This window comes from Erpetoichthys calabaricus, chromosome 14 (assembly GCF_900747795.2).
Source record: "Erpetoichthys calabaricus chromosome 14, fErpCal1.3, whole genome shotgun sequence".
Taxonomy (NCBI): domain Eukaryota; kingdom Metazoa; phylum Chordata; class Cladistia; order Polypteriformes; family Polypteridae; genus Erpetoichthys; species Erpetoichthys calabaricus.
The window spans coordinates 9,976,005-9,997,095 of record NC_041407.2 but is presented as its reverse complement, the minus strand read 5'-3'; the positions used below and the strand labels follow the sequence as shown (position 1 = coordinate 9,997,095).

The following is a 21,091-nucleotide window of genomic DNA, read 5'->3' as shown; positions in this document are numbered from 1 at the left end:
TTGCCTCTTGCAAGTTGCATTTGTACAAAATGTCCCACCCTCTGTGAAGACACTTCATTTTAGAGTTTGTTAACTCATGAACCACACTAAAGATGGTGGTGTCACTGTTTTGTTTTTTCTTGATTGATCCTTCTTCTTGCAAACCACGCATTAGAAACCAGGTGGACCTCACCCCACCATTAGGATGTTCTGGCTATTCCTCCTGGGTTTGTCATCACGTGGCCATGTTGCTGATGGTTGTTGCTATTAACTGTAGTCAGGGCCATCCACCTGAAACTGATCCACCCAAACTCATGGATCAGGTCGCACACTTGAAATATTTAAACGAAAGTATTCTCCAGACTCTGACAGAGTTTGATGAGCAGAGAGAGTCAGAGATCCAGCAGAACTCAGGACAGAAGGGCAGCTGGAAACATGAAATCACTGGTCATCGCAAGAAGCTGCTTGAAGAAGCCGGGCCCACTGCCATCTCACCTTGGCAGCCCCATTTTGTGCATCGAAGACCCCGTGAGACAATGAGCCTCATGGAGAAGCTCTGGCAGAAGAGCAAGCCATTTGCATCTTGGAGAGACCAGAGACCAGATGGTGCCCATTCTCCACATGTGCCATGTCCTCATGGCTGCATCTGCAATAGCACTGCTGTCAACTGCTCAGGGGTGGACCTCCGTGAAGTGCCCCCAGCCTCCAGCTGCCCCAGCTCCATCCTGCTGCTGTAAGTCTCTCGGGGGTTTCTTCCCCAATTTTGTAATGTTTTGTTCTGGCAGTTACTACAAGGAATATCACCTTTTTTCTTGATAGCTTCATTCATTTTTGCACCTTCTCTCTTTAGTCTGTGTATCCTGTAGGGATAACTGTCAAAAAAAGATACTTCTAGGAACCATTCAGTCAAGTCCAGTCATTTTTTTATATAGCACATTTAAAAACAGCAGGAGTTGACCCAAAGTGCTTTCCAGTTAAAAAGAATTAAGTAACAATTACTACATACATAGTAAAAATGTATAAATAAAATCACATAGTAGAATAAAATAAATAAAACAGCCTGAAAACATACATACAAAAATTAAGAAAATTAAAATTAAAATTAAAATGAAACTAAATGTAATGGAAATGGGCAGCACAGTGGCGCAGTGGTAGCGCTGCTGCCTCACAGTTAGGAGACCTGGGTTCTCTTCCCGGGTCCTCACTGCATGGAGTTTGCATGTTCTCCCCATGTCTGCGTGGGTTTCCTCCCACAGTCCAGAGATATGCAGGTTAGGTGCATTGACGATCCTAAATTGTCTCTAGTGTGTGCTTTGTGTGTGCTTGGTGTGTGTGTGTGCCCTACGGTGGGCTGGTGCCAGGATTTGTTCCTGCCTTGCGCCCTGTGCTGGCTGCGATTGGCTCCAGCAGACCCCCGTGACCCTGTGTTAGGATATACTGTAGCGGGTTGGACAGTGACTTACAGACTGACTAAATGTAATACAATGAACAACAGATTAAGAAAAAGAGGGTACTAAAATGAGATTAAAAGTAACATATTAGTGGACTAACAAAGACCCTTGGAAAACCTCAAACTGAAATGAAATGAAAGCAAGAGTAAAAAGGTGTGTCTTTAATTTAAATTTAAACTCGTCAGTCGTATGGCAGGACTTAATGTTGAGCAGAAGACCATTCCAAAGTCTGGGGGCAGCTACAGAGAAAGCCCACTCGGTCACATGAATGAGGAGCTGTTGTGAGAATCACCTAAGTGAAGACGAAAATAGCAGACCTGAACTGTTACTCAGGGGCCATTCCATTAAGTGCATTAAAAACAAATAGCAAAAGTTTAAATTTAACTCTATATTTCACCGGCAACCAGTGCAAGTGAGCCAGAACAGGAGTGACATGCTGTCTTTTCTTTGTTCCACTTAAAAAGTCTAGCAGCTGCATTCTGAATCAAATGGAAATCTAGAAAGTGTGGAACGGGACAGCCCCCATATACAGGGAATTACAGCAGTCCAGCCGAGAGGTGATACAAGCTTGGTAACAATTTCCAGGTCCTTATGAGATAAAATCGACTTTAACTGAGCTATAGTTCTAAGATGATAAAAGCTGTCCTTTACAACACGGAGCGGAGTGGTGGCTCTGATAATAGATAGATAGATAGATAGATAGATAGTGTGATAAGCTGCCCGGACACAGACAGCACACAAACCTTGTCCACTCCTCACCCGACTCCAGTCCCACAAGCACTTAATATATCACACACAATACTTCTTCTCTCCACCTTGGCACCACCACTCCTCCCAGGCAACCTCGTCCTCTTTCTCCAGATTCTGGCTCCTGAGTGGTGGATGCTGGCCCTTTTTATAGCCCACCCGGAAGTGCTCCAAGTGCTTGATCACCTGCGGCTAATTGTACTTCCGGGTGGGGCTGCAGAGATGTCCAGGTGGGTTCCTGGCTCCATGCAGCCCCCCCTGGTGGCCACCCCAGCTCCCCACAGGGTTGTGGAGAACTCCATCTCCCAGGAAACCCTGCAGGAAACTGAGGCACCATCATCAGCCAGGGAGGCTGCCACCAAGTGTCTCGGGGGAGTTAGTGAGATGTCCATAGCTGCTCCCCCGGAACATATACAGAAGGGGCATCCCGGCTGTGCACAGAACCCAGCCGCCTGTCACAATAGATAGATAGATAGATAGATAGATAGATAGATAGATAGATAGATAGATAGATAGATAGATAGATAGAAGGAAAATTTTTTATATTAACATAAAAATAACAAATTAACATAAAGAGCCATAAAAAGTAATTAAAAGCTTCTAAAACATTAGATTAAGCATAAATTAGAATGTTAAGAAAATAAGATAGGTCAAGTAAATAGTTAAGTAAAAAATCAATAATTTTACATTATTTTTAAGCTTACAGCAGAATTGCTAGTGTGGGAAAGAACAGAAAAAAGAACAAAAATGACGTGTAGAAACCAGCTTAGAACAGGATAAGAAGATTGAGAACACCTGTGTCCAAGGATAGGAAGCTAAAGGAACGATACCACAGAGAAAAGGTGGCTCTGGTAGGCACGTAAAGAAACCAGCTGGATTGATGAATCAGCAGAAACGCATCAAAAAGCTTTTGCTGTAAGCAAGGTCACACTGATCTAATGTATGAAAGAAACATTAGTAAATTCAGACATTAGCAATAAATATAGAAGAATATATTAGAAATTAACTTCAGCATAGAAATGAAGGCAAACCAAGCATGCCAAGCAGATGATTAAATAAAGGCACATGCCATAGTTCACTTTAAATTAAAGCTTAAGCTTCAGGCCACCATTATAAAAAAGTTTGGAAGGCTTAGGGAAGGAAATGACATAAGAAAAGCCCAAAGATGGCAAGAGGAAGCCATCTGCCCAGCCTTAGACCAATGAAAAATGAGCAAAACAGAAACTGGAGAGAAACAACTGACAGTAAAAACAGGTGCAGAATGAGCTAATTGAGCAAGGACAAAGTGATAAATGATATAAAAGTTTTGGGTTTTGAACTGTTCGGGGCTCAGCACAATTTGTCCGTATTGGGTTGAGTTCGTGTTATTATTATGGTTATTTTATTGCAATAAAACTATAGACTCTGTATGCCTATCCTGAGTCTCCTAATGGCCTTTATTTCAGGTAAAAAGCCTTCTGGTGACAAATTTTTCGCCACGACAATAAATAAATAGATAGACAGATGCCAGGAAGTGATTCTACTTTGTTGTCCCCTTGACCTGCAATTGCTCTGTACTGGGTATGATGTTAATCTGCATCCAGCCCTGCAATTAGGCCCTCCAACCAGCAAGGAAAACGTGGGGGTTGGTGGTGGGACTGGCACTCCAGCCACCATAAAAAAACCTTCACATTTTTCCATTCCATCTGAACTAGTGTGGTGCTGAGATGTCACCCGTTGCGTGGCTGCACTCGGGTCCTACTCTGGGATGCTGAGGTTGTTTGACATGTGTTGGTTGTGGCAACATGCTGTATCAGTTGTAAATGGAACGCTATATAGCGCCCGACCCGGCACAGACTCCTTCCAGAGGCACGTGTAAAATGGCACAAGACTTTTATTTTCTTCACCTCTGGGGCACTTCTTCCCTGTGAACCCCACAGGCAATACACAGTCCCATAAGCACTTAAAGATAAGCACTAAACACACAAAAGCACTCTCTTCTCAAACCACCACTCCTCCCTGGCAACCTCGTCCTCTTCCTCCCGATTCTGGCACCTGACTGGTGGATGCTGGCCCTTTTTACAACCCACCCAGAAGTGCTCCAGGTGCTTGATCACCTGTTGCAAATTGCACTTCCAGGTGGGGCAGTAGAGGTGTCCAGGCTGGCTCTGGGATCCATGCAGCACCCCCTGGCGGCCACCCCAGATCCCCACAGGGTTGTGGAGAACTCCATCTCCCATGGAGCCCTGCGGGAAAGTGAGGCACCATCATCACCCAGGGTGGCTGCCACCAAGTGTCCCGGGGGAGGTACTCAGGAGTTCATGGCTGCTCCCCCGGAACATATGCAGCAGGGGCATCCCGGCCAGGTATGGGACCTGGCCGCCCGTCACACAGTGCATGAAGCCATGTTGTTACCTCCTCAGGGTCTTTCAGATTCCTCCTCTACGGTATCCTGACAATCACGTCCTTGTGTGATGGAGTGAGCAGCACAGCTCCTGGACCAGACGTTGGTCTTGTCACGTCCGGACTACTGCAGCTCTCTTCTGGCACATGTCACCAAGCCACTGCAGATGATTCTAAATGCAGGGGCATGTCTGGGGTTCAACCAGCCGAGGTGGGCACATGTCCCTCCTTTTTTCAGACATTGGCTCCCTGTAGCAGCACATGTTATGTTCAGATCTTTGATGCTTGCCTACAGAGTAGTTAATGGCTCAGCGCTGGTATGGACAGAGACGCTTGTGAAGTCCTCCGCTCCCTCTCGACCACTCAGGTCTGCTGATGAGTGGTGTCTGGTGATGCCACCTCTCTGTGTCATCAAATCTCAGTCCTGTGTAGCTCTTGCCTGGTGGAATGAGGTGCCTGCCCATCTCAATTTTGAATTTTGACTCCGTCAATGCGGTAAAGAAGCGTCTGAAGCCTCTCGATTTCAGTCTAACCAAGGAAGTGTAACTCAGAGCTCTTCACTTGTCATGATCAATCCTGTACCCTTGCCCTGTCCCATCACACTATATTTTTAAATCAATTAAATAGAATATTGATTAAAAAAAAAAAATCTATCAACTTCTATCCAAAATGTGACCCTCTCTGAGTGTGTCCAGACTTTTAACCTTCCAGGGGTGGACAGAATCTCAGGGCCTTCAAGTTCTGTTAAAACGTCCGAGGAAAACGAACGGAGGCACATCAAGAAAGATTTACAAAACACGATACAACTGGCACCAGTAGACACCCAGCACTGCCGAGTCTTTATCGGGCACATGACCTCGGAATCTGGAGCTCCATGAGACACCTGCAGCTGGGAGCCGAGAGCTGGAATGTGAGATACCACGTACGGGAGGAGGCCGGCGGGAATGTCGGAAGACGTCCAAGTCAGAAGCCGTCCAGCCCGAGCGCCCCTTCAGTGAACCGAGTCAGACAAATATTCAGGCTTTCTGCTTTATTTTTTATTTTTTGTGTGTTTTCCAAGACAGAGGTCGGTGCCAAGATCTTCTCGTTCAGATAGAGTGTTTTATTATGAAAGATGCACAAATGTTTATTCATTTTCACAAATCCTTTCTCTTACTCAGTTCACCAAAAAGTCACAACGTAAGAGAATTTGTTATCCTTCAGACACCTCACGTCGAACAAATTGGCACAATGGATTTGAAAGATCCATTTAAGTATTCATTATTAATGTTAGTTTAGGTTGGAGGGTTAGATGTTAGTCCTGCTGCCTCACAGGATCCTGGGTCTCATCACCTTCGCTGTGTCTCCATGGATTTGATTCTGCATCTTCCCAAATTCCAAAGACTTGTGTGTTGGCCCAGCATGAGCGACCATCTGAGTGTGCCATGTGAGGGGCTGACCGATAGTCAGGAGCTCAGTCCAGGGTTGGTTATTGGTCAGCATACCTGTAGACCTTGAAATGAACCAACATGATTCAAAAATACATTGGATTAATGCATTGAAAGTCAGTTAGGGTCCCTTGCTCTGTGCTCCTGCTGGCACTGACTGCTGGAAGTTTACCAGCAATCCAGTGGTTCACCATTTACAATGTGGGGCACATCATCAGTTCCAGTCTGCTGCCCCTTTGCATGATAACCACCTTCTTCAGTCTCCTTATACCTATGCCATATTTGATGTGTGGAAGTCCATGGGATTTAGAGATCCTTATATTGGCAGATAGATAGATAGATAGATAGATAGATAGATAGATAGATAGATAGATAGATAGATAGATAGATAGATAGATAGATAGATAGATTTTAATTTCAGCATAGTCGGCAGGATTAGATAGATAGATAGATAGATAGATAGATAGATAGATAGATAGATAGATAGATAGATAGATAGATAGATAGATAGATAGATAGATAGATAGATAGATAGATAGATAGATAAAATTGATTTAAAAATCAGCCATCGCTTATCACCAGTGCAGACGTCTGGCTACATAACAATCAGTGCGTGAAGTGAACTTGTGGCTGCTCCTGCATTTAAGGCACTCTGTCAGTCACCAGATGGATTTTGGCAGACCATCAAATCACAACGCCACCCCCGTCAATACGACATTCCTGCTTTCAGATGTGGATTTTCAGAAATAATCTCCGGTGTTGCTTGGCAGACCCTCTTGCTGTAAAGCGTTGGAAGAGGACGGCCTCCCCTCACCTGGTTTTTATATCTGTCGGGCTGCCGTGGTTGTGTTTACTCAGTGAAGATAATCGGTGCACCCGTGGACAACACCAAAGTGCTATGGATTAGTGTGCCCCGCTCCTGGCACTTTAATTGCTTCCGTTTCTTGCCCGTATGGTGTCAGTCAGAGGGGGTGAATCCCACTGGTCTGGTCTCACGCATGTGTCTGAAACAAGACCACCTGCTGCACTGGATGATGGGGGGCTCACACATCCATACAGTTAAGTTGTTATATCTAAGCCGGGGTCCTTCCCCTGGCCGAGGTCCAAGTTCATGTCTTGTGTTTCTTTTGTTTGTTCTGGTTTCTTTAATCTATGTTGATGATGTGCATCGTTCTTTACTTTTGATTTGGTCCACGTGTGTAAGCTGCCTTGTGTTTTGTGAGTCAGACGATTGTAAATGCAGCGGCATGTCTGGTGTTCAGTCAGCTGAGGTGGGCACATGTCACTCCACTTTTGAGACCACTACATTGGCCCCCTGTAGCAGCACATGTTAAGTTCACATACTTGATGTCTTGCCTATAGAGTAGTCAGTGGCTCAGCACCTACAATATATGCATATATATGTTGTGGTGGGTGGCTGGAATTCTTGCCTGGCCAAGACGCCCAGTGTGTGGAAGGACCGGAGTAGAGAATATTTTTGTGATAGTTTCTGCCTCTGGCTGACAGAGGGCAGCCCCCTGGTTTCCAGCAGGGCCACGGGTCATGAGCATGGAAGCTCAACCCTAGTGGAACCCATGGCCACTGCCGGGGGGCACATGGACCTTTCCGGGGCCTTAAGGGTGGCCGGAAGAAGCTCATTAGGCACCTGGAGTCCTTCTGGGAGCCCTATAAAAAGGGGCCAGTCCCACCATTCGAAGGCCAGAGTCACTCCCCAATTGTAAATAAACAGGAGTTCTGTGTCTTCACAATGTATATATAGAGTAAGAAAAGCACAAAAGACAGAGAGAGGTTTGAGGGTCCCACCCCGTATATTGTAAACACTGTTGAGCAAGTCTTAAAGGACTGTGTCCAAAGTGGGACTGACTAGGAAAGGTAAGTGTCTGGTTTTATAGGTGGAGAGGAGGAAGAGGAGGGTCCAACAGGGAACAGGAGGAAGTGAGGTCAGTAAGAGGGCGTGGTCTGGAACCTAATTGAAGTAAAGGTGGTCTTTCCTTCTAGTGATCTGCAGAGGAGGGAGAAGAGACATTTGTGCACTTCGTCAACCCTGAGCCAGCGTAATTACCCTCATTTTAGCGCACTGACTGCCTCCCATGCACACGTGCGTGACATTATATATATATATATATATATATATATATATATATATATATATATATATATATATATGGAGATGCTTGTGAGGTCCTAAGCTCCTTCTTGACCACTCAAGATGGCCATTCACCTCTAGGAACTGCCCTCCGCCCTATGAATCCGGAATGCCTCCCACACTTCCTGGCAGTTTATTTCAAATGCGCTTATCAGGAGTGAGTTCTCGTGGCTTTTGTGAATTTAATGTGCTTAGTGAATTACAGGATTTTTGACACTTGGCTCTGTAATTTCGAATGTTCTTGTGATTTCGAATTGGGGATTTTTGTTCTACTGGATCGTCTAATTGCTTTGGGCAAATCCTACTGACTTTGTGCTCCCTGGAGCATCATTGCTACCGAAGAGCATTTTTTTGTGAAGACTAAATCTCATTTTTTAAAGATTCCACATGACCCTTTATCTGTGTAGCCGGGGTTTTTGATAGGACTTTCCCCCTCTAGTGGACATTTTTGGAAGTACTTTTGTGACTTAGGCGTTTCGGGACTCCTAGTTCATGACATAATCGTCATAGATGACTTGCCAGAGAGTGTTCAGAAAGCCATTAACAGAATGCCAGGTTATATAGCGCCTTGACGTGTGGAGTGCGAGTCCATGGAGATTCTGCTCAAGCTTTATAACGCAGTGGTGAGGCCTCATCTGGAGTACTGTGGGCAGTTTTGGTCGCCAGACTACAAAAAGGACATAGCAGCGCCAGGCCTGTCTTTAGTCTTCCTGGTTCTGACATTTTCCACACATTTCTCCCCTTCCTTATTTCTTACTCTTTGAGGATCTGCCATTTTTGCCTTTGTGACAGTACAGAGATGTTGTGATGTGACATAATATGCCATTAGGTATCACTCTGTAACACGGCATGATGTGATGTGACATAACATAGCATGCCATGATGGGATGTCATTTATTGTGACATAACATGATATGACATGACGTGATGTGATGTCACGTAATGTGACACAACAGCATTCTCAGCCCCCGTTAATCCCATTCAGAATTACGCGGGTCAGAGCCAATCGTGAATCATCTTTTTCTACATCAACTCGTGTGTTGGCACTTCCAGGTAACAAGCCCAGAATTCACCCTGTCCTCCGCTAATTAATCTATTCACTCCTAAGACTGGCATCTGTGAAATGTTGGCCCACCCAGACTCTGCCATTCTTTCCCCAGCATCTGGGCAAAGTCAGAGTTTTAACAAATGCCTTTTGACCTCTTGGCTGCGCCGGTTACCTTTCAAAGACTTGTATTAACATAGCATTCCAGCTTTGCAGAACATTCAATAAGCTTTTACCCCCCCTTTGTTGTCCTAATACCCTGGCATGTCAAAATGAAAGAAACTGCACCATTACCTTGTGGGAAAAGTTTGTTTCTTTTATCTCCGTCTTATTAGAAACACCAAGTTAATGATTTGCCAGTGTGGAGGAGGAAGGCGCCGCCAGGAATCTGTCTCCATATTCATTAAGAGTGGAGTCCTGCACAATACTGAGCACAGAATAGCAATAGTGCGTCTGCGAGGGAGAGGATCAAGGGGCTCACGAGAGACTGGAAACTAGGAGACTGCCTATTTAAATCCCACTCCTGTAAACCAGTTCCCATCAAGCGTCACCCTGCGGGAGATGGCGGGAGGACAGAACTCCCAGCTCCAGTCTCGCCCTCTTGGTTCGCCTGTGAGGTTCATCCACCTCCCTTCGGGCCTTCCCACCTTCCATTTCAGAGACACCGCCTACCTGGTGGCATTCTTTTGTGCTTACATCGGCGGTTCCTTCCCTGCTGATGCCCCCCCACTGTTGGTGCTCTCTACTATAAATTGGTCTCATTTCGTTTTTTATGTTCGGACTTAATGACGTCTCGGCAGGGAGACTCGCCGTTTCCCAGGGGATGCGTGTGGGATCTGATGGGTCTTGTATTCCTCTTTCGCCTCTTGCGGTGCTTCCTTTTGTCATCTTGCTTTGTGTTTTCAAGCACCTGGTGAGTGTCCCACTTCTGAATGGAGCTATAGGAAGTAAAGATCGCTTTAAGACCCTCTGGGCAGATCACCTGCCTGTATGCTAGCTGTCTGAATGTTTGCTGTATGGTCAAAGGTATGTGGACAACCCTCCAGATGTTTCATTGTTAGCAGGGCACCTGGCCATGCAGTCTCCATTGGCAGTAGAACAGGTTCAGTGACTTTCAAACGTGGCATTGTCACAGGATGCCACCTTTGCCGCAAGTCACTATGTGGAATGTCTGCCCTGCTAGATCTGACCCAGTCAACCCCAAGTGCTATGATTGTAAAGGAGAAGCATCGAGGAGCAACGACAGCTCAGCTACAAATTGGTAGTCTAAGCAAACTGTCACAGAGCGTGGACACCCGAGTGTGTAAAACAGGCCTCTCCTCTGTGGCGTCACTCACAATGGAGTTCCAAACTGCCTCTGGAAGCAAAATCAGCACAAGAACTGTGAGCTTCATGAAATGGGTTTCCATGGCTGAGGAGCTGCACACAAGCCTAAGATCACTATGGGCAATGCCAGGCGTCGACTGGAGTGGCGCAAAGCAGGCCGCCACTGGAGTGATGAATCACGCTTTACCATCTGGTGGTCTGATTGGACCCATCTGAGTCTGGCACACTGCACAGTCCCTGCTGTAAAGCTGGGTGGAGGAGCGATAATGGCAGGGTTTGGGCTCGGCCCCTTGGTTTCAGTTAAGGGTGCCATTAATGCTACAGCAGACAAAGACATTTTAGACAACTTTGTGGCCATAGGTAGATGAATGTCCTTTTGTGTTCCACCATGCCCCTGCCCCTGTGGTCCATAAAGACATGGAAGAACTCGAGTGGCCTGCACAGAGCCCTGAGTACTGAACACCTTTGGGAGGAACTGGCACGCCAATTGGCAGCCATCAGAAGTACCTGACTTCACAAATGCTCTTCTGAGTGAATGGGCACACAGTGGGGAACCAACAAGTGGAGGCTATTATGGGGGGGAGAGGGGTCACCTCCATATTAACGCCCGTGGTTTTGGAATGGGATGTTCAACAAGCTCATATGGGTGTGATGGTCACAAACCTGAGTGCTCACCAAGCGTAATATTCACAAACAGAAAAAGATTTGGAGGTAGCCAGCCCGTGTACAGACAGAAGTGACAAACAGGATGAAACTGGTCTATGACTCTGGTGGAACAGAGGAAGAGGAGGAGCCGGGGAAGCTGGAACAGGAACTGCCGTAGCAGGAAGGTGGGTTCTGGGTGCCCGAAGTGACATCATCACGGGGTGGTGGAAGTGACGTCATCAGAGTGTGCTGGGAGTGACGTCACCGGTGGGTGGGTCTGTAAACCGTCTCCCATATGGCAGTAGTTAATCCTTTCATTTAGGTTTATATTTCATTGGCTGGTCGTGATATATTTGATTTCAGTTTGACATATATTTGCTTTTTTTATATATATGTTTTTCTTTATTTATAGCGTTTCCTTCCTTTTTTGTTTCTTTCAGTGTTTACATGAGAATTTCACAATTTCTTATTCCCGGCTAGTACAGTTATGTGCAGCATGTATAATAGTCCTGACTCAACAGGAAAACAGATAACGCGTTTCTCGAGTTAAAACGGGAGAGCCGTGCAAAAGGCAACACAAATGAAAACAAATTTACCGAAGTGACCGAAAACCCAAACGAGTGGCAAACGTCAAAATTCAAGCCAGACACGAAAATCGATCACAACGAGGATTCAGTAACGGTTTAGAAGGCTTACGGCCCAGTGCAGATGCTGATGAACTCCAGGTCACGACCCAGGAGACCACGCCCATAGAAACACAGGACGTGACCCTAACAACGGTACGCAAAATGGCTTCCATAACAGGAAAAGGCTATAAGACCTCAAAATTCCACCCTGATCATGACAATATTTTCCTTGTGTTGATTGCCATCTCTCTGTCTAGAAAATCCAGCGTCTGTCTGTCTGTCCGCTTTTCGCGAGAGAACTACTTCATGGATTTAGATCGGGTTTTTTTTCTATAATTTGCTAGAACATTCCAGTTGATTTTGCAACTTCTCTCATTGCGTTACGTGTCATAGTTCACTTGCAGTACCGATTTATTTGTGCGAATCTGAGAGGCACAGTGGGCCGCGGGGAGGGAGGCGGGACCCTCCTCACTCACGCGCCAACCTCGGGGTGTATCTTACATCTGCTTAGCTAGCGAATGGGAGAACTACTTAACAGATTTAGATCAAGCTTTTTTCTAGAATTTGCTTGAACATTCCAGGTGATTTTGCGACTTCTCTCATTGCGTTAAGTATTATAGTTCACTTGCAGTACTGATTTATTTGTGCGAATCCGAGAGTGACGCAGCAGGCCGAGGGGGGCGGGACCCTCCTCACTCACATGGCAACCTCAGGGGGGTATCTTACCTCTGCTTAGCTAGCAAATGAGAGAACTACTTAACAGATTTTTTCTAGAATTTGCTTGAACATTCCTGTTGATTTTGCGTCTTCTATCATCGCGCTAAGAATCATAGTTTGCTTGTAGGAGTGATATATTCACACTAATCCGAGAGAGTGGCGACGGGCCAAGGGGCGAGGGAAGCGTGACATCGGGAGTGGGGAGTCGGTCTACCTCTGTGTTTTGGAGCACACCTGACCTCCGCTTAGCTAGCAATACCTTTTTGTTTATTGATTATTAATGTTTTGTCCTGTTTCATTACTACAGGGCCAAAGCCGCGGGAGATGGCTAGTTATTAATATTATACACTGCTGTGTGAGACGGTAACTACACTCTTATGTATTTTTCACGTATAGTTACAAAGACATCTATTTTTCTAAATCTGTAAGTATTACTGTTTGCTATACATAACAGTGTTTTCTACTAGACTAGACAAAGAGCCCGTTTCAACAACGTAAGATGAAACGGGCACGAGTGGAATAGTATAATATATAATAAGTGTAATTGCGTAATTAGGCCTCAAGCTGTAGTCGAAATCGCCTTTCAGGCCTCTAGAGTTTTAATCGAAGTTGCCTTTCTCTTTGAATTTTCGCGGCCGTAAATCCGCCGCCTGCCGTGATGTTGGTCTCGTAAGATTTGTCGGGCAGCTGTGCAGAAGGCGACTGTGCATTCGGCTTCGGACGGACGTGAGTGAGTGAGTGAGTGAGTGAGGAGACTGGCGAATTATGTACTAAGATATGAGTTTATTTTATAGTCTTCTAACTGCTGTGCCCGGGTGTACAAATGACAGGAAATTTGGGGTGCCCACCAGGTCGTCCCTTTTAATAAGTAAGCAAAAATAAAACCAATAGCAACGTTCCTAAGGGCGGCAGCTCCCCTGTCTCTGGGATGCAAATCACCAAAGAAAGACTTGGGTTGGGATCAGTTTGCTTGGGAGCTCACACTTGCCAAAATGACCCCGGGGTCTTTATAAGTGGGCTACTGGGCAGGGGCAGAGTCAGGTGCCCTCAACTGGGCAGAGAAGGTGAAGACCATGTTAGCGATTGCGCCCTCACCCCTTTGTTCTGGCGGGTTATTACATACTTCAAAAGAGCCATCTGACGTGACGCTGCATACTGGTTACTGGCTGCTGCTGGTCAGTATCCCATTACTCTTAAGATCCCCCCCCCCTTATTTTTACTAATAATATAAACAACTTTAACTATTACAGTATATATTGGCCTCCTGCTCTTCTGTATTCCTTCATTGATTGACTGGCAGCCAGGATTCCTTTCCTCCTTAATGACTTGAAAAACTTACTGGCAGTTCCATTTTGGACCACTAGAGGGAGCCATTTGCAAAGAGAACTAGAAGTCCAAGCGCTCTCCCCGGTGAAATAGGCTGGCTTGGTTCTTGTAAGGGAATTCTTTATTAGAAGAAAGTACAGAAGGGATTGAGTTGTAATTTTTTGATGAACTGGACTGAATTTATCTCAAAAACTTGCAATTGTGTGAATGGAGATGAACTACAGAATTAGGGAAAGCAAACAGAAATGACCCAGGACTCTCAAAACGTTCAGGGTCACACGAACAGCATTAGTCCATCACACGACGCATCTAAATATCAAACCCAGTGGGCCGATTTACAAACTTTTAGGATGTAAAAGCAAAGCCAGAGTTCGTAAATAAGGCATGGGGAGCTCCACACAGACAGACAGCAAGATTTGAACCATGAATGGCACAGCCACAAGGCCACAGGGCTAACCCGTAACACAAACGATTCAAGTGCCAATAGCTCTGGAATGGAATGGCACCTGGCTTTTGCCCAGTGCTGCCACCGTGTGGCCCTGAACTGCAATAACCGAGTGCGTAAGTACAAGCTGGACAAGAGCGGGCCAACAAAGCTCGCCAGTCCGATCCGCTTAATTCTTCTACAATAACATCAAGTCGAGTTCTGAAAGTCCCTAAAGTCCACCTGAGTTAGGGTATGAACTTTCCAGCCACAGACTTATTTATCTTCTCACTTTTGTACCTTTTCTTTTCTGATGCCCTGTGTTAACCAGCTGGCACCATTTTCGAGTCAACAAGTGGGCCAAATCTCTGCGTCTCCCCCAAAGAAAAAGCAACACAAAAGCCGTCCATGTTTTGCGAGCCAAGCCCATCGTCACCGCCGCCATGGAAGAGGCATGTGGAGCCCCTCAAAGGCGGCCAGAGTGTTTTATTACTTTATAGGTGGTAGGGTGTTACCGTGACGACCGCCATCCCTTTTACTTTGTCAGCTGTTTATTTGTCATTTGCCAACACTTTGGGCTCAGATGACATTTAAAGATCCCAGAGGATCATGGGTAGGCTCATTGAATGCTAGTTAAACTTTAAAGTTTAATGACCCGGCTGTCCCTTCTGATGTTGGCTTTACTGAACAATAAGGAATAAAAAAGAAGAAATGAAAGGGGGGCCTGTCAGGGCCATAACGTCAGCAGTTTTCTTTCAAGAGATGATTAAAAGTTGGAGTTTCAGGAAAGATATTGAATAAAAATGGCTCCAGTGATGGGAAAAAAAGCTGCCCAGGCCGTCCACCCAGAATGTCACGCCACCCTGGGGGGCTAAACTTGTAATCTTCTCGGGTTGTTCTTTTCTACTCTTGGGCTTGGTAATGGTGTTTGCTCTGAAAGGCTCAGAAGTGAAGCTTGTTGTGACCATCTTGCAGCTGAGGGTCTCTTCACTTATAGGCCAGAAAACATGAAAAGAAACCTGCAATGGTTCAGACCAGTCGGGAGCAGCAGGGAGCCACGAGTTAAACATGAGGACTGTCACTAGGGGTGGGACTGGTGACAGCATTACATGTGGGGTGACACCCAAATGACTGTCTATACAAATTTAATGTGCAGCAATTTGGGCTGAAATTACCAAGGGGGACCCAAGGCCCGATTAAACGATCATACAGGCTGAAGTCACCAAGGGAGACCACCACACAGCCGAGACCCGATTAAATGATTGTCTTGTCATAGACATCAAAAAAGGTTTGGGGCAGCCACCCGTATATTATGCCCTGGCTGCAAATGGGTAAAGTTGTGATGTTCACAAATCAGAGTCCAAAACAGAACTGATTGAGAGGTGTAAAGATAGCGGCTTTAAAGGACAAGACCAGAAGTGATGTCGTCGGAACCGGAAGTGACATCCTCACTGGCACAGGAACCGGAAGTGACGTCATCACTGGCACAGGAACCGGAAGTGACGTCATCACTGGCACCGAGCGTAACATCATCGGAACTGGAAGTGTTGTTATCATTGGCACCAGAAATGGAAAGTGACATCATCGCTGGCGACCCCCCCAAACACAAATCACCCCCCACCCAACAACACCCCCCCCCCCTTCCAGAATGGAGTTGACGTCATTGGGGACCGGAAGTGATGTCGTTGTGGGTGCTGGAACCTTTAGCTGCCTCCCATGCGCACGTGTGTGACAGTCTGTATGCTGAAACCAAAAAAAGAACCCACCACACACCAAGGCCTGAGATAACGATTGTGTGTCCACAGGCTGAAAGCAACGAGGGAGCCCACCACTCATTTGAGGCCTGATTAAATGATTGTGTGTCTGCGGGCCGAAATCACCAATGTTCAATCAAACTATTGGGTATTCACGGACTGAAACAAGATAGCCCCCCACACACCCAAGGCCCGATTAAACGATTGTGTGTCTGAGGGCTGAAAAGAAATGAAACGAGCGAGGGTCCACACACCAGTATCTTTACCCCCGGAAAAGATGCACTTCTTTCAAATAAGGAGAATGTTATTACGTGTACCAGACACATGCAATGACCAAAATGACAGCATAAATATGGAAGGAAAGAGGACGTCGATTGTCCACTGCTGCAGATTTTGTACACGTCCCTCATGTGACTTCTTTTGAAATGGCCCATAAACAGGACAATAGAAGTGAGTTTCTTTGCACGCTTTTCTTTAATTTTTTTCTGTTGCTTGTACATGAGAGGGTAGAATGTGGCCATTCATCCTGATCATCTTCTCGACTTGCCTCACCTTTAGGTTGTACACTGCAAGCCTGTTCAACACAACGGTGTACATCTGCCCAGTGTATGTGAATGCTTTCTGATTGTCGATGATCCAGGAGTAGACGACTGAAGAGCCACCGGAAACGTGAGCTGCAAACGTCTAATGAAGAAGGATGGATCTCAGACATGTGGACCACATTAGAAGATAGATAGATAGATAGATAGATAGATAGATAGATAGATAGATAGATAGATAGATAGATAGATAGATAGATAGATAGATAGATAGATAGATAGATAGATAGATAGATAGATAGATAGATAGATAGATAGATAGATAGATAGATAGATACTTTATTAATCCCAAGGGGAAATTCACATACTCCAGCAGCAGCATACTGATAAAAAAGAATATTAATTAAAGAGTGATAACAATGCAGGTATACAGACAGACAATAACTTTATATAATGTTACCGTTTACCCCCCCTGGTGGAATTGAAAAGTCGCATAGTGTGGGGGAGGAACGATCTCCTCAGTCTGTCAGTGGAGCAGGACGGTGACAGCAGTCTGTCGCTGAAGCTGCTCCTCTGTCTGGAGATGATCCTGTTCAGTGGATGCAGTGGATTCTCTATGATTGACAGGAGTCTGCTCAGCGCCCGTCGCTCTGCCACGGATGTCAAACTGTCCAGCTCCGTGCCAACAATAGAGCCTGCCTTCCTCACCAGTTTGTCCAGGCGTGAGGCGTCCTTCTTCTTAATGCTGCCTCCCCAGCACACCACCGTGTAGAAGAGGGCACTCAACACAACCGTCTGATTGCAGATGTTGAAGGATGCCAGCCTTTTAAGGAAGTATAGTCGGCTCTGTCCTTTCTTGCACAGAGCATCAGTATTGGCAGTGCAATCCAGTTTATCATCCAGCTGCACTCCCAGGTATTTATAGGTCTGCACCATCTGCACACAGTCACCTCTGATGATCACGGGGTCCATGAGGGGTCTGGGCCTCCTAAAATCCACCACCAGCTCCTTGGTTTTGCTGGTGTTCAGGTGTAGGTGGTTTGAGTCGCACCATTTAACAAAGTCCTTGATGAGGTTCCTATACTCCTCTTCCTGTCCACTCCTGATGCAGCCCACAATAGCAGTGTCGTCAGCGAACTTTTGCAAGTGGCAGGACTCCGAGTTATATTGGAGGTCCGATGTATATAGGCTGAACAGGACAGTACAGTACAGTCCTGTTCCCTGCGGCGCTCCTGTGCTGCTGACCACAATGTCAGACCTGCAGTTCCCGAGACGCACATACTGAGGTCTGTCTGTAAGATAGTCCACAATCCATGCCACCTTCTGTGTCAATCTCTGATGACCAATTGACGCCACCATCCTTATCGCTCAATTCTCATTCTACACCTGCCTTGACAACTTTTCGTTTGCCATTGTGTCTTTGGTTGGAAGCTCCGCCCCACTCATGAATATTAATGAGTTACTGTAGACGGGCAAAACACATAGAAATGTTCATGATTTTTCTCAGAGTGATGTTATTTCATCCACTAGATGGCAACAGAATACTGTCCAGAGAGTTATTCAGGCTTAAAAATATAAAGCAGATCATTACACGTCACCCCAAGTCGGACTTGTGTGTGGATAACCGTAATTGTGTAGAATTCCGAGCCCACATCACATTCTGGGGTAAGGATGTTAATAATTAGAATTACCTCAGCTTCATTAAAGAGCCAAGTGTCCACACGTTGCCCTGTTTATTTTTAGCTCTCATTAAAGAGCTCCGTTCATCAGGTCACCCAGGGGCCTGTGGAGGTCTTAATCCAGCCTTGGTTGATAAAAACCCTGGTGGCCCCATACGGTGGATTCAGAAAGTCGTCAGACCCTTTCACTTTTTTACACTTTGTGTCACACGTGTGTGCCTAGGAGGCCACTTCCAAACTTGTCGACTTGTAATTCCACCCCTAACCACAGGTTGGCGTTGCCTTATAATGTTTCCCCTCTCCTTGAGGGCATATGAGATCACTTCTGGTGCCGGGGATCCTGGACCCGTCCCTTCTTCTTACCGCCTTCACACACCACTGCCATCTTTCTCCAGTCTGATCGGAGAGTCGCACCTGGAAAAACATCACATTCGTGACACCTTAAGTCACATTTATTCTTCTGGCTTCATAATATATACGAGGTTGGTCACAGGGTCCCCCCAACTCTTTATCTGTTGCTTCTGTGCTTAATTTACATTTGTTACATTCACCCCTTGTGCTAAAATATTCAAGTTTTTTCCCTAATCAAACAACACTCAGTACCGCAGAATGACAAAATGGAAACAGGAGGTTAAAAAACTAAAATGTCCCATTGACACGGGCATGCAGACCCTTTGCTTTGGCTCGAGTGCCAAAGTGTTGATCACCATTGAGATGTTTGGAGCCCACCTGTGGTCAGGTGGTCCAACATCTCCTCAACACTGGCACCCAGGGCACTCTTTTGTAATGAACAATCGTTTTCTGTGTAGGCTGGCACGGCTATTAAAAATCCACTTTCACGGGATCATCTGGGCATTGTCTGGTAGGAAAGTGTGAAGCATGGCATCTGCAATGGCACACACTTACCCTGCCCTGCTGTCTTCTCCATTTTCAGAGACCTCTCCAGGAATCGAATTACAGATCTGAAGGCTGAACAGCTGGAGGCTTTCAAGAACCTCACGATGCTGTGAGTACTGGGAATCACTTTTCCAGCTCGAGTTGTGTCATCCCTTTGTGTCCTAAAGAACAAATCGGAGCAGGTCTGGTCTCCAAAGTCTTAATGTTTTCATGGAGTTCCTCCACACTGCCGCTCTCCTCCCCATTTCCTGAGTTGAAAGACAGCATTCTTTGTGCAACCATTTTATTGTGATAGGGTCTCAGGGGGACTCCATTCTCATTAGTAGACCTGAATAGAGGGTCCCAAATCTCTGCTACGGCCCTTCTGTTTTTACACTCACCAGCCTGCAATCTTCCACTTGACTGCCACTATGGGCACCACCAGGGTTGTCTGCTGCTGTGGCTGAATACATCCCCTCTTTCTCTAATATCTAAGACCCCCGGTGACAAGATAGAGCACCAAAACACACGCGAGCGAAAGTTTACTGAGTACACCCCAATCAATCACACTAAAATATTAAGCAATTACAATTACAAGCCTGTCCACTTAATATACAGTCACATGAAAAAGTTTGGGAGCCCCTCTTAATTCTTTGGATTTTTGTTTCTCATTGGCTGAACTTCCTTTTAATAGATGACATGCCTTATGGAGACAGTAGTATTTCAGCAGTGACATTAAGTTTATTGGATTAACAGAAAATATGCAATATGCATCATAACAAAATTAGACAGGTGCATAAATGTGGGCACCCCAACAGAGATATGACATCAATACTTAGTTGAGCCTCCTTTTGCTCCTTTGAGCCTCTAGACGCTGTCCTCCTATAGCCTTTGACGAGTGTCTGGATTCTGGATGGAGGTATTTCTGACCATTCTTCATACAAAATCTCTCCAGTTCAGTTCAATTTGATGGACAGCCTGCTTCAAATCATCCCATAGATTTTCGATGATATTCAAGTCAGGGGACTGTGACGGCCATTCCAGAACATTGTACTTCTCCCTCTGCATCAATGCATTTGTAGATTTCAAACTGTGTTTTGGGTCATTGTCTTGTTGGAATATCCAACCCCTGCGTAACTTCAACTTTGTGACTGATGCTTGAACATTATCCTGAAGAATTTGTTGATATTGGGTTGAATTCATCTGACCCTCGACTTTAACAAGGGCCCCAGTCCCTGAACTAGCCACACAGCCCCACTGCATGATGGAACCTCCACCAAATTTGACAGTAGGTAGCAGGTGTTTTTCTTGGAATGCCGTGTTCTTCTTCTGCCATGCAAAGGGCTTTTTGTTCTGACCAAATAACTCAATTTGTGTCTCATCAGTCCAAAGCACTTTGTTCCAAAATGAATCTGGCTTGTCTAAATGAGCATTGGCATACAACAAGCGACTCTGTTTGTGATGTGAGTGCAGAAAGGGCTTCTTTCTCATCACCCTGCCATACAGATGTTCTTTGTGCAAATTGCACTGAACTGTAGAACGATGTACAGATACACCATCTGCAGCAAGATGTTCTTGCAGGTCTTTGGAGGTGATCTGTGGGTTGTCTGTCACCATTCTCACAATCCTGCACATATGCCGCTCCTGTATTTTTCTTGGCCTGCCAGACCTGTTGGGTTTAACAGCAACTGTGCCTGTGGCCTTCCATTCTCTGATTCCATTCCTTACAGTTGAAACTGACAGTTTAAACCTCTGAGATTACTTTTTGTAGCCTTCCCCTAAACCAGCGTTTCTCAACCTTTAAGTATTCGTGACCCGAGTTTTCATAACAGTTTTAATTGCACCCCCTAACGTTTTTTTGAAACCCTAATAAAATTTATTCCTATATTTTTTGCTGCCCGATACACCGCTACAAGTTTAAAATTTCCCTATGAATAGCGTAATTACGCCACATATGGCAACATTCGTGCCCCCTTTTTTGTTACTTACCCCACAGTTTGAG

General features: G+C 45.6%; 1 protein-coding gene across 1 annotated transcript in view; it reads left to right on the top strand.

Annotated features, from left to right (window-relative positions):
• pkd1b (polycystic kidney disease 1b) overlaps positions 1–21,091 on the top strand; it is a 118,942-nt gene continuing 97,851 nt past the window's right edge. Inside the window, exons 1-2 of the mRNA XM_051936479.1 lie at positions 1–712; positions 19,148–19,219. Of these exons, the coding sequence (XP_051792439.1) occupies positions 93–712; positions 19,148–19,219 (692 nt within the window). The 5' untranslated portion in view covers positions 1–92. The remainder of the gene's footprint in view (positions 713–19,147; positions 19,220–21,091) is intronic.